The sequence below is a fragment of the Oncorhynchus nerka genome, linkage group LG14, assembly GCF_034236695.1.
Source record: "Oncorhynchus nerka isolate Pitt River linkage group LG14, Oner_Uvic_2.0, whole genome shotgun sequence".
Classification (NCBI taxonomy): Eukaryota; Metazoa; Chordata; class Actinopteri; order Salmoniformes; family Salmonidae; genus Oncorhynchus; species Oncorhynchus nerka.
In genome coordinates, this window is record NC_088409.1 from 54,800,248 (window position 1) to 54,820,118 (window position 19,871).

General features: G+C 43.1%; 1 protein-coding gene across 1 annotated transcript in view; it reads left to right on the forward strand.

Annotated features, from left to right (window-relative positions):
- LOC115141494 (glutamate receptor ionotropic, kainate 4-like) overlaps nucleotides 1-19,871 on the forward strand; it is a 209,416-nt gene that overhangs the window by 85,701 nt on the left and 103,844 nt on the right. Inside the window, exons 4-5 of the mRNA XM_029680400.2 lie at nucleotides 6,799-6,964; nucleotides 14,715-14,893. Coding sequence (XP_029536260.1) covers nucleotides 6,799-6,964; nucleotides 14,715-14,893 — 345 coding nt within the window. The remainder of the gene's footprint in view (nucleotides 1-6,798; nucleotides 6,965-14,714; nucleotides 14,894-19,871) is intronic.

A 19,871-nucleotide genomic window follows, 5' to 3' on the forward strand; every position in this document is an offset into this window, starting at 1 on the left:
GTGGTGATCTATGTATATTTGTAAATAAGAGCTGGTGCAAGATATCTAAGGAAGTCTTGAGGTTTTGCTCGCCTGAGGTAGAGTATGTCATGATAAGCTGTAGACCACACTATCTACCTAGAGAGTTTTCATCTATGTTCTTCGTAGCTGTCTATTTACCACCACAAACCGATGCTGGCACTAAGACCGCACTCAATGAGCTGTAAACGGCCATAAGCAAACAGGAAAACGCTCATCCAGTGGCGGCGCTCCTAGACTTTAATGCAGGGAAACTTAAATCCGTTTTACCTCATTTCTACCAGCATGTTAAATGTACAACCAAATGGAAAAAAACTCAAGACCATCTTTACTCCACACACAGAGACATGTACAAAGCTCTCCCTCATCCTCTATTTTTTAGCAAATCTGATCATAATTCTATCTTCCTGCTCACAAACAAAAATTAAAGCAGGAAGCACCAGTGACTCGGTCAATAAAAAAGTGGTCAGATGAAGCTGATGCTAAACTACAGGACTGTTTTGCTAGCACAGACTGGAATATGTTCCGAGATTCTTCCGATGACATTGAGGAGTACATCAGTCACTGTTATAAGAATATTTCGGAGATACAGTGGGGCAAAAAAAGTATTTAGTCAGCCACCAATTGTGCAAGTTCTCCCACTTAAAAAGATGAGAGAGGTCTGTAATTTTCATCATAGGTACATTTCAACTATGACAGACAGAAAGAGAAAAAAAATCCAGAAAATCACATTGTAGGATTTTTAATGAATTTATTAGCAAATTATGGTGGGAAATAAGTATTTGGTCACCAACAAACAAGCAAGATTTCTGGCTCTCACAGACCTGTAACTTCTTCTTTAAGAGGCTCCTATGTCCTCCACTCGTTACCTGTATTAATGGCACCTGTTTGAACTTGTTATCAGTATAAAAGACACCTGTCCACAACCTCAAACAGTCACACTCCAAACTCCACTATGGCCAAGACCAAAGAGCTGTCAAAGGACACCAGAAACAAAATTGTAGACCTGCACCAGGCTGAGAAGACTGAATCTTCAATTGGTAAGAAGCTTGGTTTGAAGAAATCAACTGTGGGAGCAATTATTAGGAAATGGAAGACATACAAGACCACTGATAATCTCTCTCGATCTGGGGCTGCACGCAAGATCTCATCCCGTGGGGTCAAAATGATCACAAGAACGGTGAGTAAAAATCCCAGAACCACACGGGGGGACCTAGTGAAAGACCTGAAAGACCTGCAGAGAGCTGGGACCAAAGTAACAAAGCCTAACATCAGTAACACACTACGCCGCCAGGGACTCAAATCCTGCAGTGCCAGACGTGTCCCCCTGCTTAAGCCAGTACATGTCCAGGCCCGTCTGATGTTTGCTAGAGAGCATTTGGATGATCCAGAAGAAGATTGGGAATGTCATATGGTCAGATGAAACCAAAATATAACTTTTTGGTAAAAACTCAACTCGTCTTGTTTGGAGGACAAAGAATGCTGAGTTGCATCCAAAGAACACCTTACCTACTGTGAAGCATGGGGGTGGAAACATCATGCTTTTGTGGCTGTTTTTCTGCAAAGGGACCAGGACGACTGATCCGTGTAAAGGAAAGAATGAATGGGGCCATGTATCGTGAGATTTTGAGTGAAAACCTCCTTCCACCAGCAAGGGCATTGAAGGTGAAAGGTGGCTGGGTCTTTCAGCATGACAATGATCCCAAACACACCGCCCGGGCAACGAAGGAGTGGCTTCGTAAGAAGCATTTCAAGGTCCTGGAGTGGCCTAGCCAGTCTCCAGATCTCAACCCCATAGAAAATCTTTGGAGGGAGTTGAAAGTCCGTGTTGCCCAGCAACAGCCCCAAAACATCACTGCTCTAGAGGAGATCTGCATGGAGGAATGGGCCAAAATATCAGCAACAGTGTGTGAAAACCTTGTGAAGACTAACAGAAAACGTTTGACCTCTGTCATTGCCAACAAAGGGTATGTAACAAAGTATTGAGAAACTTTTGTTATTGACCAAATACTTATTTTCCACCATAATTTGCAAATAAATTCATAAAAATCCTACAATGTGATTTACTGGATTTTCTTCTTCTCATTTTGTCTGTCATAGTCCACTCCACACTGCCCTTTCACACCTGGACAAAAGGAACACCTATGTCAGAATGCTATTCATTGACCACAGCTCAACGTTCAACACCATAGAGCCCTCAAAACTCATCACTAAGCTAAGGACCCTGGGACTAAACACCTCCCTCTTCAACTGGATCTTGGGCTTCCTGACGGGCCGCCCCGATGTGGTATGGGTAGGTAACAACACATCCGCCACGATGATCCTCAACACGGGGGCCCCTCAGGGGTGCGTGCTCCGTCCCCTCCTGTAATACCTGTTCACTCATGACTGCATGGCCAGGCACGACTACAACACCATCATTAAGTTTACCGATGACAGTGGTAGGCCTGATCACCAACAATGACAATCACCAACAATGACGAGACAGCCTATAGGGAGCAGGTCAGAGACCTGGCCGTGTGGTGCAAGGACAACAACCTCTCCCTCAACGTGATCAAGACTAGATGATTGTGGACTACAGGAAATGGAGGACCGAGCATGCCCCCATTTTCATCGACGGGGCTGTAGTGGACGAGGTTGAGAGCTTCAAGTTCCTTGGTGTCCACATCACCAACAAAATAACATGGTCCAAGCACACCAAGACAGTTGTGAAGAGGGCACAACAAACCTATTCCCCCTCAGGAGACTGAAAAGATTATGCATGGGTCCTCAGATCCTCAAAAGGTTCTACAGCTGCACCATAGAGAGCATCCTGACGGGTTGCATCACTGCCTATTATGGCATCTGCTCGGCCTCCGACCGCAAGGCACTACAGATGGTAGTGTGTACGGCCCAGTACATCACTTGGGCCAAGCTTCCTGCCATCCAGGACCTCTATACCAGGCAGTGTCAGAGGAAGGCCCTAAAAATTGTCAAAGACTCCAGCCACCCTAGTCATAGACTGTTCTCTCTTCTACCGCACGGAAGTCTATGTCCAAGAGGCTTCTAAACAGCTTCTACTCCCAAGCCATAAGACCCCTGAACAGCTAATCAAATGGCTACCCAGACTATTTGCGTTGCCCCCACCTCTTTTACACCGCTGCTACTCTCTGTTGTTATCTATGCATAGTCGCTTTAATAACTCTACCTACATGTACATATTACCTCAATTACCTCGACTAACCGGTGCCCCTGCACATTGACTCTGTACCGGTACCCCCTGTATATAGCTTCGCTATTGTTATTTTACTGCTGCTCTTTAATTATTTGTTTCTTTCATTTCAAATGTTTTTTTTTGTGTATTTTTCTTAACTGCATCATTTGTTAAGGGATTGTAAGTAAGCATTTCACTGTAAGCTCTACACTTGTTCTATTCGGCGCATGTGACTAATTAAATTTGATTTAATTTGATTTGGAGATCACCTCAACCAAAAATATTGTTTTTCTCTGTCCTTTTTGTGGAACAAGAACATTGTTTTAGGTGACAACAAAGTAGCCCAACAATACATTTAAAAAACGTGCGTATTCTCAGAACGCCATATTCGACATATCCAGAATAATGCATTTTCGTGTTGTGCTTTAGCTTGGTTCAGGAGTTAGGGGGCTGTGGTTGTACTGTACGTGAGCAATGCATCATCAGGCTTATATAGCATTACCAGTCTTTTCAGAAGACAATAATGGCATCAAGATAGATGAGTAAATGATTGCGGGTGAGGTCACTAAGCATCACAAAATTACCAAGCATCACAAAATTAACCTATCCACGTAAACAGCCCAAAGGATGTAGTCACTCCCGTCTCCTCCCGGCATTATGACACCTGTCGTAACCATTGAAAATAACAATCCTGATCTATGGGGATGCCACAATGAATCCACTGTAATAGAGGAGTCGTGTGTGAATGCGGCACCAACCAGTCAGGGGCAAGGCCATGTTTGTGATACGGTAGCAATATTAAGGTGTTCATGGTGCATAACGCAGGTGTTCCAGTGTGTTCCCATCGCACCTGTGGATAGCGCCAGGTTTGCTAGTTAGCCCTGCTCTCTGGCTCGCTGTCTCACTTCAGTGTCCTGTGCGGATCTCTCTCATTAAACAGCTGTCAGGCCTCTCTCTGTCTGCGCTCACTGACAGCCACTGTCACACGGCAGGAGCACACACTCAACACACACAACCAGAAATTGCATCTCTAATACACAAGCAACCTTCCCCTCAGTCTCCACCTCTCCAGACAGTACTGTATCTGACTGCCGCATAGACCACGCTCTGAGAGACGTATTGGGGTTTAAGTGTCATGCGATTGCATTGCTGTGAATTATCTGTCAGAGGATGGTACTTGTATACAGTCTATTTCACTGCATAATATCCTATTATTCCCGAAACAGTCATATATATCTATATGGGTCAATGTGATTTATTTGCGTATGAAACCTTTGTCAGTAAGACTGCAGTAAGAGTGCTATCTATATACCTGTTTTACGGAAGTTTGTTTGAAAAAGTCGTCCCCGCAATAATGGAGTGACGTTAAGAGGTTTTTACAGAGCCAACTGGAGGAGGAGGTTACATGGAGGAAAATGACTCATCAAAGCAGGGTGATCATGACTCACTTTACCCCCTCCACGAGCTCCCCCGTCTCCCAGACAGGAACCCTTGACATTACAACATTGTCTCGGTGGCGGTCGCCGTCATGGTTTGTACAGAACTTCTATTTCAGGTGCCAGCTCATTGCAGCTCATATGTACTTACCCCATCTGCATTGTTGTTCCTGACGATGAGCACCTCTCAATTAACTGTTTGAACATTTGATTTGTTCTATGAGTTAAACTTCTTCTATGAGCTCACTGAAACCAAAGATGATCCTTTTTCTTCCTGATGCATTTATATTTTGTACTCTGATCCAATGTTTTATTCATACTGATCACTGAAGAGCTACTGGACTAGGCCTTATGTCAGTTTAGCAGGCCTTTTTGCGGTGGTCTCATGCTTTGGTAGACAAATAATTCCTTCATTGAGCTAACATATCACTAAAAGTATTCACCAATGGGCCAATGGATGTCTTCTCTCTTCTCTTCAAACCCCACTGCCTCACAGCAAAGCTACCAGAGCAGAAAGCCTCTCGAACAGAAAGGGGCACGACAATAACACTCTGTGGTCCGTGCTGCGAGAGCGAGAAGGGATCCTGGAAGGGCAGAGGGGATGGAGGAGTGGGGAGTTGTGGAGTGGTTGCATTTCCCCAGTGTGGCTCGGCCATTATCCATGTTTCACAGCTCCTCAGGAGGAGGGAATCACATTTTTTGCCACCACAGCCGCCGCCTGTCAGGAAAAGATCGTGCTCCATCCATCCATTCTTCCCGGGGACTCCATTACACCCTGATGGGCAGGGATTGAAAACCAATTGGGGATACAGGGGCATAGAGAGAGCGATGTATGGGCATGCGGCACTGCGCAGGCAGGCAATCTGCTGTGATGAAGAGGCTTCTCTTGTGACATCCTTCCGGGTTCCCCTTCAAGCCCACTGCATTGCCCCCGTTCGCTAGCCCCCGAATCACCCGCCGTATTGCGTTCCCAGACGCCCCACAGCCTGCTGCCATCAGCCCGGGTGCATCCATCCACACCTCAGTGGATAGCGAATGAAAAGAGAGATGGATTCTATCGCTTCTGGAAGACAGGAGCAAGTGGGGACAGAGATAGTAGGGGGAGTTTGCAATTTAGTTTTCTTTTGCAGGTAGGGTACAGGTGTAAGCTATGTTTGCCATAACTTTGGAAGTTGAGAGCGAGGGGGGGGGGTTGGACTTACAAAGCATCTCCATAGTCTCTCTGCACATTTGTGTTTATCCTCTTACAGAACTGAAGACTTGTTGTGACTGGATCCACAGCAGGGACACTGAACAAACGGCTGCGATTTATTCAACACATCATACACCAGCTGTGAAAACAGACGCCCAATCATTGCTAAACATCCCTGAACGTTTCAGGAAGTTTTTGTGATAGGAGATTTTTAGTCTCCTACAGATTCTTATCAGAGTTTTGTGTTTTTAACTTAACGCTTGGGACTCATTTCTTTGCCTGTGAAGAGGTCTACTTTTCTCCACACTCAATATACCCTGAGTTTACACAACATTAAGAACAACGCTGCTGGGTTTTTTACGCTCATCAGTTTCCCGTGTGCTTCAACTGAATGGTCCAACATCCAAAGGACATCCAGCCAACTTGACAAAGCTGTGGGAAGAATTAGCGTCAACATGGGCCAGCATACCCGTGGAACGCTTTCATCACCTTGTAAAGACGAATTGAGGCTGTTCTGAGGGCAAAAGGGGGGATGCAACTCAATATTAGGAAACTGTTCTTAATGTTTTGTACAATCAGTGTATTAACTGTTCTTTATTTAATTGAGCCCAGGAGCTATAGTTAGTTTATTAGGCATCTGTGAGGGAGTTCTTGAATTATTCTAATTTGTTTTATTAGTCAGATATAAGATTTAGCCTGATGAGAATATAATGAAAACTTGTTTTTTTTGTACTTTGCATGCCTCTTTCCCAAAGTATTGGAACTGCTCAACAAACATCTCCTCTAGCAATGCTTTGGTTTTGTCAGAATCATGCTGTATGTTTACACCATATTCACATACAGCAAGAGCTAACGGTGCTTTAAAAACTCTTGATCTCTTTGTAGACATGCCTTTGGTACTTTAATTATTCATCCAGAACCTTCTCTCTCTCTCTCTCTCACTCTCTCTCTCTCTGTAGGTGCCCTATGTGAAAGTGGCCCCTGAGGACATTCTGAAGGTTCAGTTCCCCCGCTTCACCACCCTAGACCTGCGCCCCACCAACACAGACATCAGCCTGGCCGTGGCTGGCCTGCTCACCTTTTTCAACAGCACTACAGCCTGTCTCATCTGTGCCCAGGCCGACTGTGAGTGGGTCACGCACCACTAGCTCTTTGTTGTTATTTGTACCATATACACACATTCCATTTACATGTGCACCCACATTTTTGCATGTGCACACACGTGAGCTTGCACACACGGGTGCATATTCAGGCATGTGCATATGCACTAGGGCTGGCCCCGACTAAATAAATCTTGACTCTCCGAAAGTCGTTTGTTCTTTCAACCAATCGATTGGTCGACACTTTTAAAGGTGTATTGTTCCATACAGTGCATTTGAAAAGTGATCAGACCCCTTTACTTTTTCCACATTTTGTTACGTTACAGCCTTATTCTTTAATTGATTAAACCATTTTCCCCCTCATCAATCTACACACAATACCCCATAATGACAAAGCAAAAACAGTTGTTTTGAATTTTTGGCAAATTTATTACAAAAAAACGAATCAAATATCACATTTACATAAGTATTCAGACCCTTTAATCAGTACTTTGTTGAAGCCCCTTATATGGTGATTACAGACTTGAGTCTTCTTGGGTATGACGCTACAAGCTTGGCACACCTGTATTTGGGGAGTTTCTCCCATTCTTCTCTGCAGATCCTCTCAAGCTCTGTCAGGTTGGATAGGGAGTGTTGCTGCACAGCTATTTTCAGGTCTCTCCAGAGACGTTCGATCGGGTTCAAGTCCGAGCTCTGGCTCGACCACTCAAGGACATTCAGAGACTTGTCCCGAAATCCACTCCTGCATTGTCTTGGCTGTGTGCTTAGGGTCGTCGACCTGTTAGAAGGTGAACCTTCGCCCCAGTCTGTAGCTCAAAAATATTGTGGAGTATAAATATAAACAGTACCAGCACCCAAAAGGAGTTCCGGAATCTGTTTCAGTCCAAGTCAAGCGCCGATAAGAAGTAATCGGGTGGGTAGGCATATTTTATGACGTTTCCACTGGATCAGAGAATGACATTTTCCCTTTCACTCTGAGTGGTTATCAAAAGGGAGAGAGCTGGAAAGATTTCTCATATGTTGTAAAAACAGACTGTTGGAGGTGGGGGAAAAAACGTACTTTGAGAAGCTGCGCTGCTCATTAGGGATGGTGCATTAAGCCAATCAGAATTACTATCAGATCCCCAAGTGGTCACATTTATACTCTCACATTTGCACGCAGGCCAGGTAGCTTATAGGCCTGTATACGTCTATGCGTAATCAGGTGCACGTCCCCAACATTGACAGGAGCACTACAAATAAAAGACAATGACTAAATTGAATTGACCAAACTCCTAAATGTAATGATGTAAACTAAAACGTGTTTCTCACAAGTGTAGCATAGGTTGTGCGCTCTGCAAACAATGTGTCCACTCCAACAATGAGAACGGTAAGACTGGAATAATAATACATTGAATGCATTAAACAGAAATGATCATAACCAAACAAAGATTAGAAATTATAGGAATTAACGGTAAATATACTACTGGTGATATATGTAATGGGGAATTGAAATAGGCTACACTAACAGTCAAATGCAAACAATTCACACCATGAGGTAATGAAACATGCATGTGCACAATTGGTGGGAGAGAGGGCTGCTTTGCGCTGCATGGTCAATCCGATGTCTGCATTGGCCATTGAGCATTGTGTTTATACAGGAGGTACCGCCCCCTACCGTCAATCAGAATCACCCTTCAGTGGATACACCCACACTCAAGCCTATGTATAACCCAAATGCATTTATTCTTGCATAATTCTTCCCCCCACAATGAGTCATCATCTGGCAAAACACAGGCAAATTACTTTGCTTTTCACATAGGCCATTAATGCATCTTCTCTTTTATTCCAGTGTGACAATAAGTATGGAAGATTAAATCCCAGTCTGTTTCCTCCCTTCTCCGTACAGGAATCAGTAATTACAAGTGCCCGTACAAAGTCACATTGATGTCATCTGCTACAGGCCAACTTTCACCTTAATCAGCTTAAGGCTTTGAAGTGTGGCGGACTGGATTTCTGCTCTCGATTAGAACCGAGGTGCTCTCAGCTGGCACGAGCCCCCCAGCCCACTCTCTCCCCACCATCAACCCCACCCCTCATTCAACTCTCCCAACCAACTTCAGAGAAGAATGGTTGACGTTTGTGCTCATCCAAGCCAGTTAGACTGAGGTGTTACCCGAGAAACAGAGATAACAAGGAAGAAAAGAGGGAAGAAGGAAAATTAAACGCCCACCAAAGGCTAAAGACATTAGTGACTCAGAACTGCATGGACTTTGATTCTTGACAATGACTGCCCGTGTCAAAACTAGATAATTAGTTGTTATTTTCCACTGGGTGTTTTAAGCGTGCTCCTTTCAATCTGTCGTTCATTTGAGAGCTCATCAAACGATGTTGGTAATTATCCCAAAGACACATGACAGTTCCGTGCCTCGCAAGAGTGAAATGCTGTGAATTATCGACATACCCATGAAGGGCGGCGATCTCACCATCTACAGTTGTGTGAGACAGAAACCTCAAACTTTATTATGGCGGTTTCCTTTTTGTATGTCTCTGTCTGAGCTCCTGTCTGTGTCCGTGTGGGCTAAGGGGGAATCGATAAGGCATGGGGAGCATGGCCCTTCCCTTCCTCGTCAATGACAAGGCTGCTAGTCACTTTAGCTGATTGAATCTAACCTTACTACTGGAATTACACGTGGGGAGCGGAGGCAGAGTGATTGCTCTGCCATGTGACCCTTCTGCAGCGCCACTGTAAAATACCCGTGATGGCTTGGGCTCTGCAATGTGCTGTTGTAGCAATAGCCACGGTAGCGTTTGCTGGCTGGCAGAGGCCCCAAGACAGTCGACGCTGGGCTCATTAATCACCGCGGCCGGTGACAGCCTAATAGAGCGTTGCCGAGCCATGAATATTTCCCAGCCTGACCCTGGCTTCCTGGCTGAGAGAGAGAGCGAGAGAGAGAGAGACAGAGAGAGAGACCCACCCAAAGGCACAGGTAGCGCAAAGAAGGAAACCCATTGATCTAGCTAACCTGCCTACCGCTATCGATGGCCATGTGGTTGTGTGTGGATTCACCGCACTCATGGAGTAGTACAGTTGGACATAGAGAGCCTAGCCGCAGGGGTGGAGGAGGACTGTGTGGGAAAGTGGAGCACTTTGTTAACAGGGAGATTTGTGCATGGGAGGTCAGCTGGCGGGTAGCAGGAGGGTGGGAGGGGACCGATCACCCACACTCTACTTCTTGGGGAGGGGAGGGCATCCTGGTCAACAATACAGCTTATGTTATGAATCCGCTATCACCTAACGTAGCATTTTATCGTCTGAATTGAATGAGCTGGAAGAAAAGCAAATAGTAGTACCTGAATTGACTTCTCTGATGACATGCACCTCGGCAACCAACTCATGATGGTTTTTTTTATTGAGAGAAGACAGACTCATCAACAGGTTTTAAAGGCACACAACTGTCAAGGTAGACGTTTGTGTCTCCTTGGAGTGGAACAATTATAGGATATGTTTGCTCAACGATACGACTCGCTGCTCTGAAAATGTCATGAGTAACCTGTAATTAAAGTTGATCAAGAATGTCTCTGTCTCCAGAGAGAGCTGGATCAATACACTCTTTGGGAAGACAGACCGGTTAACTGGGGTGATGAAATGATTTAGCTGGTAGCGGCAATGACTTTTTGTTGTTTGTTGTCCGGGGATCAAGCGGAGCAATCCTCCCGACGTGATGACATTCAAAGAAAGTTTCAATACGGATTATGATATATTTACAGCTCCAGTAACAGAAGACGTCAGCCCACCGTAAATGTCCCCATCAGAATGAATAGTTGCTGCGTTGTCAGTTCTGTTGCACTTCCTCCCTACTGAAAGAGAGCAGTGAGTGAGGAAACTGTGGAGAAAAGATGGCTCCACCAAATGCTCTTAAACAGAGGGATGAGAGTGAGCTTCCTCCCATTGGCTCTCCCTGGTTTTTCTTCTGTTTCCCCTTCCTTTTCCCTGCCCAGAGACATTAATTTGATGCAATACGCAGCGTAATGGGATTTTGATGTGTGGTTCTGGAGGGGGGGGGGGGGGGGGGGGGGGTTATTCTCTTTATCTTTTTCTCGCTTTGGTGTCTAATGAGAACAAAGCAGAGGAGAGCCCTGGTCGGCTGTCTGCTCGTCTACCAGGATGAAAGATGGAAGAAAGTTCCCTTTCAACGGGGAATGATGAGAAAGGATCACTCAGACCCACAACATCCCAAACTCCCCGTCCTTGTCCATTAACAAGATCTACTGACACGCTGAACTGTTTATATAAGAGAGAGTGATAGACTATCGACTTTTTGACCTGTGTGGTTATATTCAGGTTAGGATAAGTTCATGTACTGACACGCTACGAATGCCTAGACATTAGCGCATGTCCTATCCCAAGCACTCTAGTTAACGAATGCTGCTGGCCTGGAGGGAAAACTACATTGAAGCAATTTTAACTCTCTTCCATCCGCCCGTCAATCGATTGTATCACCCGATTTATCATAGTCGTTTAGGTTTGGCCTGTTTAAAAAGTAGATCCATCTTTCCCTGTGAAATGCCATGAAATTCTGCAGACTGCACCCATTTGGTTGTACAGTACAGGGTTCCCAGACCGCAGGAGTCCAGCAGCCCAGTTCAACAGACTAGGGTGCAGCCAGTTGGGAGCTGTGACACTGGCATGAACCTGTCATTGGTCCTGGCTGAGCATTGTATTTGCATAGAGGCACTGAGTGCAGGAAGGTAGATGAGAGCCGGGGCTTTGTGAGAGCCCAGTGAAATGTGACGGCCTGTGAAAGGGGGAAGTGACTGGCTGCCCAGACTGAGTGGCAGGCCCTGCCTTTATCTGTCTGCCTGAGAGGCAGCGTCAGGCAGAGCTACAGTATGTGTGGCACGTGTTAATGAGGCACACCACATGGCAATATCACACACCGACCGCTGCAGGCAGCAGCAGCACAGCCTCCACAAAGAAAACAGACTTCACACGTCTTCTAACCTTCCAGGGTCTCCCTTTTTTCCACGGCTAACCGAGAAACAGTGCCTCCCCGTTTTAGCATAATGATGTTCTAGCATGGGTTCAACAGCCTGAAACGTGGAAGCGACATGGCTGCCAGAATAGGTGCCACATAGGTCAGGGCCACAAAAGAGATTGTGAAATGAAAATGTACACGCCCGTTGCTTTGAATCGTGCACAGTCTGAACACTAAACGGGTCTCTCCTGAGATTGCCTCTCCACTGGCTGAATGAAAGGGAACGATAGGAGGGGCAACTCCTGCTGTGGACATTGAGCAGCGAAGTGTGCGGTCTAGTGTAATGTACGAAATGTGAAATTGGCATGTGATGCCATGCAAACAGGCAATGGAGATTGAGCAGGTTTTTAAGCCTCATCACAGTTATGCTGAGTAACTCAACAGGTAACAGAGCTGATAGTCTCAGAGCAGACAGGCGTCATTGCTGATGATTTGCGTTTCTAGACAAACCGTTGAAGGCATTAGGATTCAATGAGTAGGGACACATAGTGCTTTAAGAGCAGCTGCTGCTGCATGTAACCAAAAGAAGAAAACATTGATTATGTGTAAATGTTTTTTTTTTTACTATAATCAATGCTGGTCTCAGTTGTAATGTAATATATTGTATGTCTTGACTCCCATGAATGCATAGTTTCAGTCAAGTGCCACTGGAAACATACAGTTGAAGTCGGACGTTTACATGCACATAGGTTGGAGTCATTAAAACTAGTTTTTCAACCACTCCACAAATGTCTTGTTAGCAAACTATCATTTTGACAAGGTAGTTAGGACATCTACTTTGTGCATGACACAAGTCATTTTTCCAACAATTGTTTCCAGACAGATTATTTCACGTATGATTCACTGCATCACAATTCCAGTCGGTCAGAAGTTTATATACACTAAGTTGACTGTGCCTTTAAACAGCTTGGAAAATTCCTGAAAATTATGTCATGCCTTTAGAAGCTTCTGATAGGCTAATTGACATAATTTGAGTCAATTGGAGGTGTACCTGTGGATGTATTTCAAGCCCTACCGTCAAACGCAGTGCCTCTTTGCTTGAGATCATGGGAAAATCTAAAGAAATCAGCCAAGACCTCAGAAAAAGAATTGTAGACCTCCACAAGTCTGGTTCATCCTTGGGAGCAATTTCCAAACACCTGAAGGTACCGCGTTCATCTGTACAAACAATAGTACGCAAGAATAAATACCATGGGACCACGAGGCCGTCATACCGCTCAGGAAAGAGATGCGTTCTGTCTCCTAGAGATAAACTATACTTTGGTGTGAAAAGTGCAAATCAATCCCAGAACAACAGCAAAGGACCTTGTGAAGATGCTGGAGGAAACCGGTACAAAAGTATCTATATCCACAGTAAAACAAGTCCTATCTCAACATAATCTGAAAGGCCACTCAGCAAGGAAGAAGCCACTGCTCCAAAACCGCCATAAAAAAGCCAGACTACGGTTTGCAACTGCACATGGGGACAAAGATCATACTTTTGGGGGAAATGTCCTCTGGTCTGATGAAACAAAATAGACCTGTTTGGCCATAATGACCATTGTTATGTTTGGAGGAGACCAAAGCCGAAGGACACCATCCCATCCATGAAGCACGGGGGTGGCAGCATCATGTTGTGGGGGTGCTTTGCTGCAGGAGGGACTGGTGCACTTCACAAAATAGATGTCATCATGAGGATGGAAAATTATGTGGATATATTGAAGCAACATCTCAAGACATCAGTCAAGAAATTAAAGCTTGGTCACAAATGGGTCTTCCAAATGGACAATGAAACCAAGCATATATCCAAAGTTGTGGCAAAATGTATTAAGGACAACAAAGACAAGGTATTGGAGTGGCCATCACAAAGCCCTGACCTCATCCTATAGAACATTTGTGGGCAGAACTGAAAAAGCGTGTGCGAGCAAGGAGGCCTACTAACCTGACGCAGTTACACCAGCTCTGTCAGGAGGAATGTGCCAAAATTCAACCAACTTATTGTGAAAAGCTTGTGGAAGGCTACCTGAAACATTTGACCCAAGTTAAACAATTGAAAGGCATTGCTACCAAATACTAATTGAGTGTATGTAAACTTCTGACCTACTGGGAATGTGATGAAAGAAATAAAACCTATTATTCTTGACAGTTCACATTCTTAAAATAAAATGGTGATCCTAACTAAGACAGGGAATTTTTACAAGGATTAAATGTCAGGAATTGTGAAAAACGGAGTTTAAATGTATTTGGCTAAGGTGTATGTAAACTTACGACTTCAACTGTATAACATAAGTAAAAGCGGAAAAACCATCAGCGAAGGGATTATATCAAAAATAAAATGTTCACTTACAATGAACCAATATCCAATCTCTTTAATGCAGTCCTGGGAACTAAATGCTGGAAATGGTGTTTAAGAATAGCACCTAGTAATTCATTTCTTTACAATTAAACGTTATTACAGGTCATCATATAAATTAATTTAGGTGTTAAGGATTTTAATGACCGTGTTATTGACAAACAAGGCATAAAAATTTACTTTTTGTTTATCGAGCGAAAAAAGCACATTGTCATGTCTCATCAGAGACAGGTTGAAAATATCCATTTTTATTTTTATGAATATGGTGTTTCTCACACAAAATAATGTCTTTGTATTTTTAACTCATTCAATTGAGTGCTAGTTCTCAGAAATGTGACTTTAATACCCAGAAATTCATTACCTTTAGGAGATTAACTGTCTACCTGCTCATAATAATATCACTGTCTTCGTCCCTGTCCCCGCAGGCTTATTAAATCTGGAGAGACTGTTACGCCAGTTCCTCATCTCCAAGGAGACACTATCGGTTCGCATGCTGGATGACAGCCAGGATCCCACACCACTTCTCAAGGAGATCCGCGATGATAAGACTGCCACAATCATTGTGGATGCTAACGCAACAATGTCCCACATAATTTTGGAAAGGGTGAGTCTGTCTGTCACAGTGAGCTCCTTCCCGATGTTCTTAGACATCTCAGTAGTAGCGGATGATGCAATTTTTTTTCTCTCACGATCTATATGTCAATGCCAAGCTAAAGTTCAGCATCAAGGTTGATATTGAAAATAATTGAACAAGCTACAAGCTGAATCACTTGCTAGTGAATGAGTGTTGGACTGAATGAATGTTAACTTGAAACATCCAATACCGAGAGACCGATCTGTTCTCCTGTACACAGACTTACTACCATGAATAAACCATGGCATATCTGTGACGCCATATTTGGAGACTTGAGTGGTGTGCAAATGCAACTAGAGGAGGTTGTTGAGTGCCCTTGGGCTTAGCACTTAAACCGCTAGAGTACAGTAGAGATGAGAAATGAAAACCAATGCTAGAAATGAGAAATGAAAACCAATGCAATTAGCTTTCTAAGAAAAAGGTCTAGTCAGACAGTGCATTTTACTTCAAGTGACAGACGTGAGATGTAAATCATGTTCTGTTCTGCGCTCGTTCATTAACGACGGAGTTGTACATTCATCTGATTCGTTTTTTTGTAAGCCTAGAACGACTACGGAAAGGGTCAGCCGCGCATTCTTAATATGTGTAAATTGTTCATATTTATAACAAATACAATCCGAAACATCAGAAACTCCCATTAATATTGCTCGAGTATAAAAGAGAATAGACGTGACCTCGGTTTATTACGATTTTTATTTTCCCTTTTTGACAATTTACTGACATCTGTTGGTAGCAACGGCTTTCTTTGTTGATAAAATAACCTATAATTCAATCATGGAATGATGAACTCTTTTTGAGCTATTTATTCTTTCTATTGAAGGCATCTATCACTCATGAAGTTATATATTGAGTGCTTATAAAGAAAATAGTCATTTGGTGGGTGCTTATATTTCTTCTATTATTTATGTGTTTTTTTTTGCGTATCCACAATCTCCCCGAGACACAGCCAGGGTCTGCCATTATCAACAGCAACCCTGGAGCAATCAAATTTAAATGCCTTGCTCAAAGGCACGTCGATAGATTTTTCATAATGTCAGCTCAGGGATTAGAAGTTGCAACCTTTCAGTTACTGGCCCAATGCTCTAAGCATTAGACTACCTGTTTGCCCTGTAAAATTGCCAGCAGAGATTGGCAGCTCAATGTCAATGATTGAACCCGGGGCCTCATACATGCAAAGCATGCGCTCTACCACTAAGCTACATCCTCTCAGTTGTGAAGAGCTCGTCTGACACACGTAATATAATAACATCTAATTGGACGTTCATATCAGATATGACTATTCGTCACAGTAAACTGTCAATATGGCCTTTCAATGATGTGTGTTTCCACGTATAGAACCATACCTGAAGTGAACAGAGAAGTTAGCAATTAAAGCAACAAAATAGAACACTCTGTAGCTTGGCAGAGTTCTTCCCGACACCGACATGAACTTTGCCTGATAGGACAAGACTCCTGCTATCCCTTCTAAAGAGCTATGATTAGATCTAAAGGTGACAGAAACACAGGTGAAGGGCAGCTTGCAGCATATGGCTGTGTCGTAATTATAACATAGAGATTGGATGCATGGCTGCGGTGAAGGAGACAATGACTAAAGCAAAATGGAGAGAGAGAGAGAGAGACGGACAAAAGAGACAGCGAGACAGAGAGAGATAGCATTGGCTAAGAGTGCATGATAGGGTTGAATATTTTCCCTGTGTTTTACAAATGTTCCATCCAGAGAAAAAAACGACTTTTCTCCCGGGTAACTCGGTATTTCGCCCCAAAACCGGAAGTGCCGGTCAAAAACATATAAAGCATATACAGGAAATAGCCTATGTCTGGATTTGATTCAAATTTTGTTAGAAAATTCAAGCCTGATGGTCCATACATTAAAGACATTTTATGTGCCCAAGCCTAAAAAAGCCAAAATGATTGTGTCGTTATCCAATACATATATGACATAAAGGAAACTACATTTTTAAGCACGATAGAAAAACATAAAGGCCCATAGATGTCGCTAGCTACAGTTGAAGTCGGAAGTTTACATACAGTTAGGTTGTAGTCATTAAAACTCTTTTTTCAACCACTCCACAAATGTCTTGTTAACAAACTATAGTTTTGGCACGTCGGTTAGGACATCTACTTTGTGCATGACACAAGTAATTTTTCCAACAATTGTTTACAGACAGATTATTTCACTTATAATTAACTGTATCACAATTCCAGTGGGTCACACGTTTACATACACTAAGTTGACTGTGCCTTTAAACAGCTTGGAAAATTCCACAAAATGATGTCATGGCTTTAGAAGGTTCTGATGGGCTAATTGACATCAATTGGTGGTGTATCGGTGGATGTATTTCAAGGCCTACCTTCAAACTCAGTGCCTCTTTGCTTGACATCATGGGAAAATCTAAAGAAATCAGCCAAGGCTGGTTCATCCTTGGGAGCAATTTCCAAACGCCTGAAGGTACCACATTCATCTGTACAAACAATAGTACGCAAGAATAAACACCATGAGACCACGCAGCTATCAGACCGCTCAGGAAGGAGATGCGTTCTGTCTCCTAGATACACTTTGGTGTGAAAAGTGCAAATCAATCCCAGAACAACAGCAAAGGACCTTGTGAAGATGCTGGAGGAAACAGGTACAAAAGTGTCTATATCCACAGTAAAGCGAGTCCTATATCGACTGCTCCAAAACCGCCATAAAAAAGCCAGACTACGGTTTGCAACTGCACATGGGGACAAAGATCGTACTTTTTGGAGAAATGTCCTCTGGTCTGATGAAACAAAATAGAACTGTTTGGCCATAATGACCATTGTTATGTTTGGAGGAAAAAGGGGGAGGCTTGCAAGCCGAAGAACACCATCCCATCCATGAAGCACGGGGGTGACAGCATCATGTTGTGGGGCTGCTTTGCTGCAGGAAGGACGAGTGCACTTCACAAAATAAATGAAATCATGAGGCAGGAAAACTAGGTGGATATATTGAAGCAACATCTCAAGACATCAGTCAGAAAGTTAAAGCTCAGTCGCAAATGGGTCTTCCAAATGGACAATGACCCCAAGCATACTTCCAAAGTTGTGGAAAACTGGCTTAAGGACAACAAAGTCACGGTATTGGATTGGCCATCACAAAGCCCTGACCTCAATCCCATAGAAAATTTGTGGGCAGAACTGAAAAACCGTGTGTGAGCAAGGAGGCCTACAAACCTGACTCAGTTACACCAGCCCTGTAAAGAGTAAAGGGCCAACATTCACCCAAATTATTGTGGGAAGCTTGTGGAAGGCTACCCAAAATATTTGACCCAAGTTAAACCATTTAAAGGCAATGCTACCTAATTCTAATTGAGTGTATGTAAACTTCTGACCAACTGGGAATGTGATGAAAGAAATAATAGCTGAAATAAATAATTCTCTCTACTATTATTCTGACATTTCACATTCTTAAAATAAAGTGGTGATCCTAACTGACCTAAGACAGAGAATTTTTACTAGGATTTCTTGTCAGGAATTGTGAAAAACTGAGTTTCAATGTATTTGGCTAAGGTGTATGTAAACTTCTGACTTCAACTGTATATGCTGTCTTGAGTAAATAAATGACACAATCTCCAGTAGGCTAATCATTTTGAACTGTATTACTGTACCGTATTGTATTATACTTTATTATATGAACTGGTATTACGCACCTCGTTCAAAACATGATAAAGCTGAGGGAACATGCAATTCTGGTTCAGGATATGTTGGTGCAGCATACGCCAGCCTACGTCTACAAGCATAGGCTGGCAAATTCGATTTAAATTTTCAAATACAATAGGGCCTATTATATTATATTGTTACGTTACAGCCTTATTCTACAATGGATTAAATATTTTTTGTCCCAATCTAAACACAATACCCCATAATGACATTGCAAATACAGGCTTTTAGAAAATATTGCTAATTTATTACAAATAAAAAACAGAAATACCTTATTTACATAAGTCTTCAGACCCTTTGCTATGAGACTCGAACTTGAGTTCAGGTACATCCTGTTCCCATTGATCATACTTGAGATCTTTCTACAACTTCATTGGAATACACCTGTGGTGATTTCAATTGATTTGACATGATTTGGAAAGGCACACAACTGTCTATATATGGAAAGATTTCAGACCCCTTGACTTTTTCCACATTTTGTTACATTACAGCCTTATTCTAAAATGGATTAAATCGTTTTTTTCCCTCATCAATCTACACACAATACCCCATAATGACAAAGCAAAAACTGGAGAGAGATGCTTAATGAAAACCTGCTCCAGAGCGCTCAGGACCTCAGACAGGAAGCACACAGCCAAGACAACGCAGGTAGTGGCTTTGGGACAAGTCTCTGAATTTCCTTGATTGGCCCAGCCAGTCCTCGGACTTAAACCTGATTGAACATCTGAGAAAAGACTTGAAAATAGCTGCGCAGCGACACTCCCCAGCCAACCTGACAGCGCTTGAGAGGGTCTGTGGAGAAGAATGGGAGAAACTCCCCAAATACAGGTGTGCCAAGCTTGTAGCGTCATACCCAAGAAGACTCAAGGCGGTAATTGCTGCCACAGGTGCTTCAACAAAGTACTGACTAAAGGGTCTACTTATACATTTGATATTTCAGTTTTTAATTTTTAATACACAAACCTGTTTTTGATTTGTCATTATGGGGAATTGTGTGTAGATTGATGAGAAAAACAAAATGTGGAGAAAGTCAAGGGGTCTGAATACTTTCCGAATGCATTGTATGCCTTTCATAATATTTTGCCTAATGTTATTAACCTACCTCCTCTTTCTTTCTCTTTTGTTGCCTCATTCATTCCTCAACAGTTAAATTAAATAAGTTCCGTCGTCCTTATCTTCCTCATTCTTAAAAAAAAAAATCATCCCTTTTTTTGGTAGTTGGTAGTTAGTCTTGTCTCATCGCTGCAACTCCTGTATAAACTCGGGA